We start from the raw sequence: 14,470 nt of genomic DNA on the forward strand, positions 1-14,470 counted from the left end.
GATGCACATACTTACATTTTCTTTGTGTGTATGGCTCTCACATTAAAAAGGTTTAAAAATACTTAAAGGGCTGCTGCTCACTGTAGAGCTGAGTGGGAAGATTTTTCTACCGCTGCCACGAGTCACTTTGTATCTACTGTAGTAACCGTAAATTCTAGATCTCAATTTGCTTTTGCATAGAAGCCAGAGATTTGACTCAAAATCCTCTATGATAATCATGAATACCCCAACCACTAAGCCACCTTTAGATGACAAAATGCCAGCGTTTAGTGCTCAGTCTACGAGCTAGCTGTGACCAACACAAGAGAAAAAAGCCAGGTAAAATGCAATACCACCCAGGTTGGAGCACACAGGACACATGTCGCAGCCACTCCCAGCTCTGGTACTTCTGTCTGGATTCCAGGATGCTGCTGCCTCCTCTGGCTGAAGCCATTCCCTCCCTTCCCCCAGCTCTGCCTTTAGCTGGAGAACAGAAGCACTGGCAGCACCAGTTCAAACTGACAGCTAACCAAAAAAGAATAAAGCATGAACACACTCTCATTTTTCTGGAGCTGACAAGTTGGGCTGGCCGCTAGAAGTTCCCTGTTTTACAGAGCATGTTCTTTGCTGATCAAAACAAGCGGAGCCTGGATTTCCTCTTAAAGGCAGCAGCTTTTGCGACCGCTTTGCTTGTGCCAACCCTGCTTGAACTTGTGTACTCCAACTTCCCACGAAAACAGCACTCGTGAGATAAAGTACACTCCAGTCCTTGCACCCCCGGAGGCACAACACGGAACTCCATGTATTTGCTGCAAGATCCCTGGCACCTCCTCTGTTCCCTCCTCTGGACATTTTACATGTATTGCCCCTCTATTACCAGGCAGAGCTTCTCAAAGAAAAAGGTTCCTCATTCCCACAGGAAGAATATTAACAGCCACCTTTACCTCTTAAGCGCATCTGACCAGATCGAGGAAGAATACCCACCTCTCCAGAGGTTCATCCTAAGCAGAGGATCCACACTTCCTAACATTTTAACCCTAAACTGAAGCAATCAGCCTAAAATATACCATTTCAGTGTTAGGAAGAGGCAGGTTAAATAAAAGCACGCTTACCTACAGAATTTAGTTTTAAATCTTTCTTGTGAATGTTTCCTCTCTCCCTGGAGCATTCATCCAGTAAAGCAGGATATCCTACGTTATTTTCTACACTTGTGTCATAATCATACTCCACCTCTGAGCCTCTGGTACTGTCACAAAAGCCTGAAGGATCCATTAATTCCTTTCCAGTTCTGCCCACTGAGGTAGCCTTGATAAGCTCCACTGAAGTTGATGCCATTAGTTCAACAGCATTCACCGTAGATCCACCTTATCTCCATGTAAAATTCTGTAGCGACTTAATTGTTTTAATACCAATTTTTTTTTTAACGTAATCAGCAATGACTAAATTTTTAAACTGTTTTACCTCACACAGAAATCCCTAGATGAGTGCAAAACCAGGTGACTTCCTCAAAAAGAACAGCCACATACCTTTCAGTTAGTTAATACAGCTAAATCCAGTTTGGAAATCTTGAGTTTCCAAAACACTAGCCACGCCATATTACAGGACCGATTGCGTTTTGCAATGCTAATATATGGATCTCTCCAATTTAGCAATGAGTTCAAAAATCAGAGCAGCTGTTTTGGTTCTCCAAAGTTTTCAGCCTCTGAGAGGCTAAAACTGACCTGTTAATGTGATTTATACTTTTAGCCCTACGTTCTCGAGTTGTCAGAGCTCCATACATGTGTGGTGGAGTGCTCCTGCCTTCCATGACAAGTTTCATTTGCCTTTAAAAAACTCCCTGCAATATAAAGCATGAATCCTAACCTGGATGGTTTCACACTCATTGATCCTAGAGATGCAAAGTGCCTCTTTACCCACTTGCAGGCTTGCTGTGAGGCAGCCCCGTTAGTCCCCTGGCTAACAAATACAGAATCCTGACTAGCTAATCCTAACAGGGCTGTAGTGTTGAGCGAAGGTACAACAGTCCATGAGGCAATCTGAAATGAGTTGGAGAGATGCTCAGAACAGAAGAAAGCTACTAGAAAAGCTGGATTGTACCTCAATGAGTTTCACTTTAGGTCATCTTTAACATATGTTCAAGATACTTAAGAACATTAAAAAAGTTCTACTGGCCCCCATCTAGCATCTTGACTTTTTGCAGTGTTCCATACCTACAAGCATTATCACACAATCACTAAATGTAAAATCTAGATTTATTAACATACTCTATAGTTTTCCTCTCTTTATTCTGCAATGCATGCACCCAATGAAGACAAACAAATCTGAACTGCTCTTTGGGATTTTTATCCCTTTGTAGTTTTAGCTTGTCTGCAAACAGCTAGGACTGTGTGCACACAGCTCAAGTCCCATCTAGCTGTCTGCTTTAAAAAAAAAACCCTAACAGTAATCCAAGAAAGCCTAACTATTCACCCACTCTTTCATTCATTGTTATTGTAGCCTAGTAAATTATGTTAAATGGTGAGTTAAGGGGCCCTCAGCTACATAAAACTACAATAGACTAACTTATACAAGTATCATAAAACAATCTGCTCCAGAACAGACGTTCCAAAGCAGCAAGATTTTTATCAGAATAAATACTGAACAAATGATCAAAGCAGACATAATTTCTTTTTTCTTCCCCTACATCAACAGAAGTAGCATTATAAGCTCTTCAGTCTGGGACCAGCTCCCACAGTTCTGAGACTTTTTTTCTTTTATAAATGCTACAAAGCCAGACAATACTAAATAACTCTGATTCACACATTTCTATTACATTCTTGTCAGCAGCCAAAAATTCAAATTCTGAATGATGCAGGGTAAAAGAGGCAAACCAAAAAACTTTAGGACGCACAATTGTGACAACAACTCAATGAAATCCACTTAGCATCCACTGTAAGCTGCTTTCTTTACAAACTTACACTTTCAAAGCAAAATACTTTAAAACTGGAAACACTATATTTCCTGTGATTTTCAGTTAAGGGATAGCACAGAAACAACTCTTCAGAAAATGAGGCTGACCCTGCCACAGCAAGTTATAAATAGGGATTGTAATTTAGAACTGCAATTACATGGCAGTGGTGTTCTTAGTTTAGAAATCACTATGGTACAAAGAAAAGGACACAGCTGAGTACTCTAAACACCTGATATAGGTTGAACCTTGAAATACTTACTGTCAAATGCGAATACACCCCCTTGAAATCTTACCTTCTCATAGGGAGAATTAGCTTTAGAGGTAAAGAATTGGAAGGAGCATAAATTTATCCAAACGGGTAAGAAGAGAGGCATTCTCTGAAAATTTGCTGGGAAAAGTCTTTTCACAGGCTCAAGTAACCTCACAGTAGAAGCATCAAAGATCATTTTAAAATAAAGCGCTCTCGCCACCTCCCAGTGAAAAGATAGTAGACACTGCAAACCTAGAGTTTCAACTTACAGCTAAGCCAAGCAAGTAAGAGACACATGTAAACAGAGAGACTAATTCAGGCACTGGATGGAAAATGAAGAATCATGAGACTGACAAGAAGGGGGGAGTGGGAAAAGACAGGGCAGTAAGAAGATCATCTTACAGAAGTTGCCTTTATATTCTCTGATATATGCCACATCCGTATCAGCGTAAACCTGCAGTGCAATATTCACGTGCTCGACTGAGGTGTTCTACTTCTGAGGTTCCCAGAAAGGGACGTACCTGCGTGGGAGCTGGGTTACAGCTGACATGCAGCACATCCCAGGTTCCCCATACTGCAGAACAGGCTGTATCCGCATTACTCAGAGGTATATCAACTAAAAACCTAGTATGCAAACCCACCTCTGTCGTGCAAATATATAGAAATTAAGAAGCATAAAGCTTTTCAGCACTTGCTCTTCTCTCAAGCTGGGTAAGGCCGGACAATCACTGACCAGTACTAAGAGCACACCTTATGCGCATTGTCAAAACTGAGGCAACAAGAGATCTCAGCTCCAGAAAACAAAGAAGCAGGTATCAGAACATGCATCTAGAATATATCTTTTTAAAAGTAAACATGTTTCTAATAATTGACATCTCAAAGGCTAGTACAAAGTGGTATTAGCATTAAAACCTTTTCTTTGAGTTCTACAGCTACTGTTTGTGTGATGAGGAGGCGGCCTTACTCAGTGCAGTAGCTGAATAATGACTCTTCCATTGCACCCTACAAAAAGGGAGGTCTCCGGCTTAGAAAAGTATCTGAAAAGCAGAACTTTGGTACCAGAGGTACAATGAAAGAACTTCTGTTTAGCATCTTTAAGCGGAATTACATGTTGTATCTGTGGAAAACCCAAACTCGTATGTTTAGACTCGTCTACAGAAACATAACTCTACCCACTAAAGCCTTAGCTGTGTCAGCAGAAGTAAAGGCAGACTACTTACTGACTTACCTTTAAATACCTTTTATGTCTATGGATTAGAAGTCTGAGCAAGTTTTGTATACTATCTGGCATTTTTGCACTTTCCTAAGAAATACTATCAAAAACTCTTTAGTTTTAAGCTCTGCAAGCCTGCACATAAAAAGAAAAAGATTCAAAGAGGAAAAAAAAACCCCTTTACATCGTACCAGCAATAAAGATTTCATGCCAATATAGTTAAAATCACACACTCAGCCATTTTCCTTTCAAGAAACCAGAGTTTGTGGTTTGGTAATTTTATATTTGATACAGTGAATTTCAGTGGGTCAAAATATTACACCACTGCAGTCCATTGGTGAAAGGTTCTTTTATAGGTGTTTCGTGTTTATAGAAGATACTAACACTGTTCCTATAGTAGCTATGTCATAACACCTTCTATCAGAAATCTGCTCACAAACCTCTGTGATATTTGCTGCAAATGACTACTCTGAGAAGTAACAGATACTCAAAACTCTACTTACATGTAACAGCTGTGGCATAAAGACAGAACAGTAGATTGATTTATGATGTGCATTTCCAACCTCAATTAACACACTTGTTACATCAGATACTGAAATCACCAGTTAAACAAAAGAGTTTTCAGTTTAAGACTTGCCTTTTAAAAAAATAAAGTTTAGCCTTATTTTGCCTTCTGATTTCACAGAATATTTGGGTTTGAGAATAAGCCATCGCTTGAACAGGAGTATATGAAGAATAGTCAAAGTTTTAAAAACATTATTCCTAAGTTCTGTCTCTGAAAACTAGGCACCAACCTTGCAAATCTTCTGTCTCGGGTACTGTTTTGTCCACAGCCGTGCTATCCGGTTGGGATGATGCTACAGATTCTGTTAAAAGTGACGGACTTGACACAGGGCTGGGGGGCAAAGAAAAAGTTATGATTTTTATGAGGCACGTCAATGTTCTACAGAGCATTCCTGAAAAAAATACATTAGAATACATCTTGATGAAAAACCATGCCAGAAATATTTCACTCTGAAGTTGTTTCTGTGACCATATAAAAATGCCATAGTGTCTAAGGACATTAAGCATTTTTGCGTTCATACTGAATGCAATAAACCAGTTCAACTATCAAAAGGGAAAAAAATATTTTGGGGTAATTTGGCATACCATCCTGCCACACAGAAACAACAATGCAACATTCAATATGCAAGGATTTTATAGCTTAAGTCAGGAGGATAATTGTAGAGGAGCTACTTTTGGTGTTCTAGTGATACGAACGAGAAAATTGTGGCATGTCAACGTTTCCAGTAATAAAGCATCTGCAGCTGTACACAGAACCCCTTAGATTGTCACAGTGTGAAGTGGTGGTGGCCAAACTTCCCAACCCTGTCAGCCACACTGCTAAAGTCACAGCATGTCTGAAAACTCCCAGAGGAACACCCTGGACAGTTATGGGAAGGAGATTTGACACTACTAGTCACTTGCAGCCAAACTGCTCACCCAGCAACTCTGCTATGGAACAAGACAAAGCTGATGTCCCAAGCGAGAGGTAGCACTACCCCATTTGCACAATTTTCTTCTGCCTTTCCACTTAGGCATTCACTCCAAATCCAAGAAATTGGATTATCCCGCAGCTCATGAACCAGCAAAGCCCTACCAGTAGTCCATGACAAACCCAGGGCATTGGAGCTGCAATTTTAATCGCCAAGAATTTCGTTTAGGTCTTGAAGGACAGGTTTGCCTACAAGAGGGCACTGTCAATTTAGTAGATATTTCCTCAGAGTATCATAAATGAGGCATTACCAGAGGCTGAAGTTGAATCCCTGCTTTTATTTTAGAAAAAAAAGAACACATGACACTGATTTTTTTGAAGTGCAAGTCTAAGAGCAACCATCCATGCATTTCTCCTGTAATCAAGATAGTGATCAGAGATACTTTTTTTCCTCTTTCATGGTATTATAAAGATTATGTGAGAAAACACACCCAAGGCACTGTAATTGTAATTGGTTCACCTCTCTGCACTGACCTGCATAATTTTTTTTCTTTTTTTTTTTTAACTCATACCAGAAGAGTTGTATCAGGGTAAGATACCTATTTTCTACCCCAATTAGAAATCCCAGAATGGAAAGACCAAATACAGCATCAAGCACGGCACCTAGCTTTCAGTTCACATGCAGGATCCAAGCTAACACCTCCTATAAAAAGCTAAAGAGCGGAAAACACAGCCCGAAGAGAATCAGCCATCAGTAACTGATAAAAATCACTCTCAGCCTGTGTTTTACTACATTTTGATTTTTAAAGGAAAGTTGGAATGAATACTACAGCAAGTTAGCTTCCACAGTATAACACACTAACATTTTTCACTCAAAAAATTTCCAAAGCACTTAAGTTGCTGTTGGTTGTGTCATTCTAAACCGAAATGCAGCCACGAAACGTAAACAAATATTTAGCTTTTACAAATGGAGAGCACTTAGTCTGAGTGATTTACAAGAGGACATTATGTCTCCTTGAATAATCCAGTTGGAAATTGCTTGCTTAATACAAAATCAGTTCAGTAGCACAACTTGTACTAAGATTCAGCTATCTTCCCCCTGTTCTAGTACGCTCCACTTTTAGTGAGGCAACTACTTCGTTAACACATTATCATGCACTTATTTATGAGAGCTCTAGTCAACAGCTTTCTGCCATTTTACAAAATCCTCAATTTTCTAAGATGAAAAGAGCTCTCCTTTGGTAAACGCACAACCAACTGCAAGTTGTGGAGTCAGAAGACTAGCCAGAGAGATCTCTGTAGAACAGCATGAAGTTGGCAATGCTCCTATTTGAGCCTAAATTCTAAAGACAAATTTGCATTTGAATGCAAGACGCTGCTAACAGATCAGCTACTATTTACTGTGAGATCCCATGCTTTAAAGTTAGCAGTTAAATATTAAAACGTTTTCCTAATCCAGGTCCTGGCATTTAATTAGGCAGCATCAGTACACTAGATTTAATCATTCTTGATACAGATTTTTATGCAAAACCACAGAATAACAGACACAAACAGCTTACCTTGGCTGCATAGATGGAGTCAATGTAGAATCTAAAGTTGACTGAGTTTCCTGGGCGCTGCCTTCTGTGCACTGAACCGGTAAGGACTCAGTTATACTACTGACAGAAGTTGCTGGAAGGAAGACACTAATGTAAAAGGCATCACACTACTTCCTGGGATTACAGAAGTTACACAATGCGATTATTCTTCGACCCCCATGACATCAACTAGGAAAGTAACTGAATCTCAGCCTGTATCATAAAGAAACGTAATTTTGCAAGAAGTGATTATGTTTGGTCATATTTTGATCATGTTCCAGCCCCAGGCCCCCAGAAGTTACAGAGCACAAAACTCTGAAGATGGATCTTTAAAATAGTTACTATTTCTTCTAATTAAAGCATCCATAAACAGCTTTCACAGCATAAACTACAGTATCCTGACATGATAATCTTGGGTTTTGTTTAAAAAAATAGGATGGATCTGTGAGAACCAGTACTGTTGCATCCTAATGCCAACTCAGGATCCATTCTGAAGTAGCAGAACCTAGATCCCAAGATTTCCACGGCATTTATTGCTTCAGTTTTAGAAGTCAAGTTTGACACTGAAGTCAAGGAGGGAAGTCTTCAGGAGTGTGCCATGAGATTCTTTGCTGTCAGCATCCAGCCAAGCCAGAAGAGACGTTTTAGAAGCTCCAGGGAAGCACTCCCTAACCCTCCTTGCCCCAGCAGAGCAAGTTGAAAACATTGGGGTGAACAGAGCAGAGAAAGGGTTCCTCTCTCTGAGGGCATTACCATTAATTTAAAGGGGGAAGAGCCCTCTAGCTTTTCCGAGAGAGTGAATGTAGGAAGGCAGCACTTCAATGGGATATCTGCTTTGTAGGAAAGACCATAGTACATGGGGCATTGGGCCAAAAAGAATAAAGTATCTCTATCTGAAGTTAGGAGAAACTATTCTTAAAAAGCATCTACAGGTTAATCCTTCAACACCAGGCTGTAGAAATTAAGTACATGTATTTTAAATGATTTTCACAAACATTGCCCAAAGCTAAGCGTTATCTCTACTGCCAGTAATTTCAGGAAAAATATGTTGGTGTAGTATTTTTTCTGCATTTTTATATCTTCAAATTGGAAACGCTCAATTAATTCAAAAGGTATTAGTAAAAGTCTACTTTTGAGCAGATTAATCACAGCATGATTATATTATGAGCATTTCATCCAAGTTCATTCCATAAGGTAAGATACTTAAATAAAGTGGTTTGCACTAATGCTCCTATACTTTTAGTATTTGGGCATGATCAGGAAGCAAGTTGCTGTCTACTGTGTCATTTTGAGTTGTTCAAACAGACATATGTTAGCATTACTTACCAGGAGGGCTAATTCTACCATTACTGTTCTGCCTTTGAAGATGTTCTTTGTAGCACACCGAACACATGCCATTTGTACGAGGATTCCCATAAAATCCGCAACCAGTGGAACAAAGCATAGGCACTTGGCTACGGTTAGTTTCTTGAGCCATTTTCCCTTCTTCTATAAACCTGAAATTGATACATACAACCCAGTTTTTACAAGCCTGAGAAAACCCTGCTTTTACAGTTGACATTTGAAAATCTGCAGTTTCCTACAGCTCAGCAAAAAAGATCTTCTACAAAAGACGCCTCGCGGGTAATTCAATGCCCTTTCCTAAGATGTCTGTAGTCTGACCAATAATACAAACACAGTCATATGTATGCTTTGTGCAACTCATACGTACAGACCCTTCCAGTCCCACCGTTTTATGGTCAATATACAGCCCACAAAGAAAAGTCATTTTAGAAAATATTGGAAGTATTACTGCTCCTAGCAGGAAGCTAAGGGGAGGACACCTATGCTCTTCTTGAAATTTGAACACCTGACACTGTGAATGAGAACTATAAAATGAAAGGCAAGCACGGTAACACATGCTTACTTACTGCATAATAATTATTATTAACAATAGTCACATGAATTCGCAGGTTACTGTTTAGTCACGACGTCATTAGTGACGGACAACACAACTACTTACCACAAAACCCGTATTATGATTTTTCACATGCAAAAAGAAAATCACCCTTTTCAGTCAAAAAATATTAGACTAGGTACACATACCTCCTATATATCAATTTTGTGTGAAAACATACTAAAAGTGAGAAATAGGACATAAATTTCAAGGCAACTTAGGTTTTGTTTTCATAAACTCTGTACGATTTGTAATTTTTGTCCCTGCCTTGTAAAGATCTGAAGCCTTCTTAATACAAGAAAATTACAACAAATGATCATTTTCAACAGTGTTCCGAACCTCCTAACTATTCTCAAATGGTCCCTCTTGTAAATCAGTTATTGAGATCTGTCACTCAGCAAGGTTAAGTTAATTTTCCATGTTTTGCCCCCCTCCATAAGTATATTGTTCTCCTTTTCTGTATCAGTTTTGAAAGAAAAAAAACAACTTCTCATTAAGAAACTAAGTATCTCAAGGTATCCCAACCCTAACAATTCTATGATTCTATGATCAATTATTTTATTCAAGATCAACTTAGGTCTACCATTTTACACTTCCTCATTAAAGATGAGGCTGAAGCATGGATAATTTTAAGTCAAACCAGTGATGAGGAATATTACTGAAAAAAAATAAATCAATCTTTCAAGTAACATCAGTACATATTTCAAAAGGAAAGAAAACAAAACTCAGAGGGGAAGGGGTTTCAAGGTATTTGAATACTTCACCAATTGCCAAGTTATAAAACTAGATTAAGTCACAGTAAGAAGGACACCAGGGTAAAAGATTTGCCTTTACATAAGATGTAGTTGAAGCCAAATACAAACAAATTTCCCATTATTTTGTTTTTAGACAAATATCCTCATCTCCTCTCACACCCACATCCATCGCATTTTGTTTTTATTTCCCCAAAGCATATGAAATTGATACTTCAAAAGCAAACCCCTGGGTTGCAAAACTAACAGCAACACACAAACAGCAGCCAAGTCGTCTGTTCAGAGCAATAAGGTACTCTACTCAAGGATGAGAAAGTATTCAAGATATAAGACCAGGAAGATGGACAGGCAGGAAGACAAAAAAAAAAAAAGAAGTAAAAATCTTTGATAGTATCTTATTCAGCTTCAACCTGCAATTAAGCTTATTTCAGCTGTTTGACTGCTCTCCCCCACCCCAATAAAGAAGCATTTGCTTTCGACATACAAAGCCCCCATTGACCTCAAACGACAGCTAAATTTGATTTTGCTGAAGTACTGTACTTATAGCTGAAAGAGCACTTTCATTCCTGCCTTTCTCCAGACACCCTTTAGAATGAAACTGCAAGGAGCGCATGTGGGAATTCAATTCTTCTGCTGGGCCCAACGCTCAGTGAAGCCATTTCAGGAGAATGTAAATGAACACGAGTTTTCTGTGCTTTGGTAACTCAAACCAATTTAAAGATGAAACTTTACGCAAGTCACTTTTGGCACAGAATGTTTAAGATTGAAAGACTAATTAAAAAAAACACTTTGGAGAGAATATTTCAAGGTCTAATAAAGATTCAATGTCACAATACAAGTATTAATCCTTTTAATTTTAGACAGCAGCGCATTAGAAGAACCTTGCCACGCTAACTTTCAAAATCTACCATGATTACCTTTCTGTTCAACGGTTAGCTTCAAGCAGCACGCAGGGACTCAATAACCAGTTACTGCTACTTTCTTCTTCCCCAACACAACCGTTGCTGAAGGGATCAGGTGCTAACGCAATCACAGCATAACAATTTCTAACACAGACATGAAAAAAAATAAGTCAGCTCCAATTCAATAAACAAATTGTGAAAGGTGCACAAAGATGGCCAGAAGAAAAACAAGAAAAGCTGGACTGACTTCCAGCTAAGCCAGTTCCCGAGTTCATTAACCAGTGGATCCTGCCACCAGCCAAAGCACAAGCCACTGGCATGAGGTTCCAGAACACTTAAATCTCTAAGGGGAAGTGCCAGGGATTCTTCTGAAGAGTTTTAATAAAAGCCACAGGAAGCGGAAGATCCTTCATTGGTTGCTAATATTTGGGAAATAAAATAGAAGAGATAGGATCAAACTGATGCAATGTTATGAAGTCAAACGAGAAAGAAGTCGAACCAATACAAGAGCTTGCTGCATTCAGAAGGGGGCAATTGCATACACTCCCCCACACCAGCTCGTGCTCAGCTGGACCCTCATTGACCCAAGGAGCTCCTGAGCTGGGGCAGGGAGGAAGGGAAGAAAATTAAAAAGAAAAAAAAAAAGGAAGAGAGGTCCATCACCACCATAGAAAGTGTTCTGACAGTTTGGTGAGCTCAATCAGTTCATACACAAAAACTAAACAGAAGAAAGCACCACACGCAGAAGGGGTGGGGAAAACTCTGGAACTGATGCGAGGGATGACATGTGACCAGGAGGGACAACACACTTTAGCAGCCTGTAAGCTGCTGAGATGGTTGAACTGATCTATCTGAACCCTAAAGCCACAGAATGTCAAACCAGTATAATAAGCTCTTGCTCCCCAGCTTCTCACTCCCTCTCCCTCAGTGCTCATGCGCACCGAGGTGAATCAAGGAAGCGATCAAACTTAGAAAACCAAGCACCCCATCTTTTGCCAATTAGTTTTAACTAATTGTTACACAGATTGGTTTCTGAGCTTGTGTTTGTCACATGTGCTGTTTGGGCACGAGAGGGTCTATCTGGACACGTGTGGAACCACTTGTTTCAGCAGCAGAGCAGGCTTAAAGCATTAGGAGAACCACTAGCCAAAAACAGGCATTGAAAATACAAGGGAATAGAGATCCAAACACTGGAGGTTCCTGCCACCGTACTTCAGACATGCCTCCCCCGTTCACATCCACTACTGCAGGAGGGCAAAGGCCAAGATGACACAGTATTGTGCCTTGGGGACTTTTCCTCACCACCCAGGCACAGCAGGAGCCAAACAGCCACAAGCAGAGCAGCCCGACTCCGTCCCCATCTCCGCAAACATGAACAGCAAGAGATCATTGAACAGATGTTTTGGGGGGAGGGAAGACCTCCCTTCACCCTGGTTCTTGGCTCAGTTTCAGATGATTTTTGTTTCAAAACTGTCCATAATTCCTCATGCAGGAAGATCCATAGTATCGCCAAGCCCAACTGTCACATAAGGCCGTAATGGTGGGCTGTCACTGGAACTGCACCCCTAGAAGTGCTGTGAAAGGGGTGAGCCGGCTCCCGCAGCCCCGGCCCCTGCTGCACACCCCCACCACTTCCCTCGAGTCATAGCAGCTCATCCATCTGATGGAAAAAGCAGGAATATTTATTCTGGTGGACTAGAGAACTTGATGATCTGACAAAAGATCATCTCTAGAGAACTGACATACAGTGCAAAGGAAGCGACAAGGGTAAAAATAGGATGACCCTTTTTAGGGGCAGCCAGCCCGTGCTGAGCATCCAGCCTACAGTAAAACACATCCCAACTGCAGACCCAATCCATAGTTTCAAAACTGGTCTCCTAGCTTGGTCTCAGTACAAAACTTGAAGCAACTTCATAGCCAAAATGACAGCAAGGTCTTGGGATCAACATCACTACACATATGTTCCACTCGGTTTGAGGCGTCACAAAACAAACATGGAGCTTGTAAAGCTGCTGGAAATACCTCTGGGCTCTGCCCGTTCCCCCCGACCTTTGCTTGCACAACAGCCATAGGGTCATGCTGTTACTCTGAATGCAGAATTGGTTCATCTTAAAGAAAGAAAACAACCAAACTCTTTACAATATTTTAAGTATGCTCCCTGCTTTGCTTTACAGTGTAGTTGTATAACCAGTTGTACAAGCACTAATGAGAAGGAAGTGTACCAGAGGGAAGGGCAAGGGCCTTAAACAACCCCCCCTCAATGCAACCCCAGAACATCTTTGTTAAAGATTATGGAATAAATGGCCTCTTTTTTGTTAGATAAAAATTGCTGAGCTTAAGCCGAAATGACCTCTGATAATTTTCTTCTCAATTTAAAAATACTTACTGTCACTAGAAGCATGGTGGCACACAGCTCTGCAGGCTAAGTCCTTCTTTTGCCATAAATCTAGGGCTTAAAGTCCACCCATTCCTGCTATTCTCGTCACCTTGATGTACTGTATGCATCTGTAAGGCCTGCTTTCTGCTGAAGCTACAGGTCCTACCATTCCCCCCTCACCAACGCACATCATCAGGGAGTAAGTTACTCTCTGTACCAAGCAACAACCACAAGAAATCGTATAAAGGACATTCCTGATCGCAAAACGTATGTAGAGCTGAAGCTGTGGAAACACTAAAGCAGGGTAAGTCTTTTGGACATCAGGTTCTCTGGAAAAAGAGCCCCCTCTTGCAATACTCTGCAAAGCAAGTCACAAAATACTTGTTTATATCCTTTCCCTGCAGAGCAGGCACCACAATACTGGTCTCCCCGTGCCCCCCCTTTTCCTTTTAATTAAAATGTTTATATGCTACTAGTTTCAAATAACTGATACCCTAGCTTTATAGGCTTCAAATGTTAATCAGTGAGATCAGGGAGAGCAGCATTTAGCAGGATTAAACACACAAGGTTTAGGAATAATCTCTCCTCCCCCCCTCAAAAAGTAAAAAAAAAAAAAAAAAAAAAAAATCCCGCACAGAAGTCAGCCTTCTCTTCATCTGTCTTCTCCAAAGAAAAAGGTCTCTTGAATTCCAGTTGTCCTCATACTTCAAGTTGCGGTAGGGAAAACGAGCAGATCCTCACATCTGCTCCCCCAGCTGAAGTACGGCCCTGTCTTCCGCAAACACTCCTAAAATTCATGACTGGTACGAGAAGTCTCCCTCCCAAATGCTAACGTTGAAACAGAGGAGACCACCCAAACAGCATTCTGCTTCAGTTGCAGTACCACACCAGACACAGTTTGAGCCACACTGATGCCAGCTTTGAAAGTGCTTCTCAAAGAGAAAGCAGAGCATTTAGTGTAAGGCACTCTCTTCGCTGTCAAAGATCAACCCACTGTCAGATTTCAGCTGACACCTCAAAGGATGAATCCAATTTTTAACAAGTGATTAAAACATTCCCT

General features: G+C 40.5%; 1 protein-coding gene across 8 annotated transcripts in view; it reads right to left on the reverse strand.

The window, feature by feature from the left end:
* ZFAND6 (zinc finger AN1-type containing 6) overlaps positions 1-14,470 on the reverse strand; it is a 38,289-nt gene that overhangs the window by 3,543 nt on the left and 20,276 nt on the right. For 7 of the 8 annotated variants that reach the window (XM_063345512.1, XM_063345513.1, XM_063345518.1 and 4 more), the window contains 3 exons: positions 8,770-8,939; positions 7,426-7,537; positions 5,187-5,287 (listed from right to left, as the gene is read on the reverse strand). In XM_063345512.1, coding sequence (XP_063201582.1) covers positions 5,187-5,287; positions 7,426-7,537; positions 8,770-8,920 — 364 coding nt within the window. In that variant the 5' untranslated portion in view covers positions 8,921-8,939. Of the gene's footprint in view, positions 1-5,186; positions 5,288-7,425; positions 7,538-8,769; positions 8,940-11,048; positions 11,178-14,470 lie in introns of all 8 variants that reach the window. The other variant, XM_063345514.1, reaches the window with a different exon arrangement.

Source organism: Chroicocephalus ridibundus, chromosome 9, assembly GCF_963924245.1.
Source record: "Chroicocephalus ridibundus chromosome 9, bChrRid1.1, whole genome shotgun sequence".
In the NCBI taxonomy this organism is placed as follows: Eukaryota; Metazoa; Chordata; class Aves; order Charadriiformes; family Laridae; genus Chroicocephalus; species Chroicocephalus ridibundus.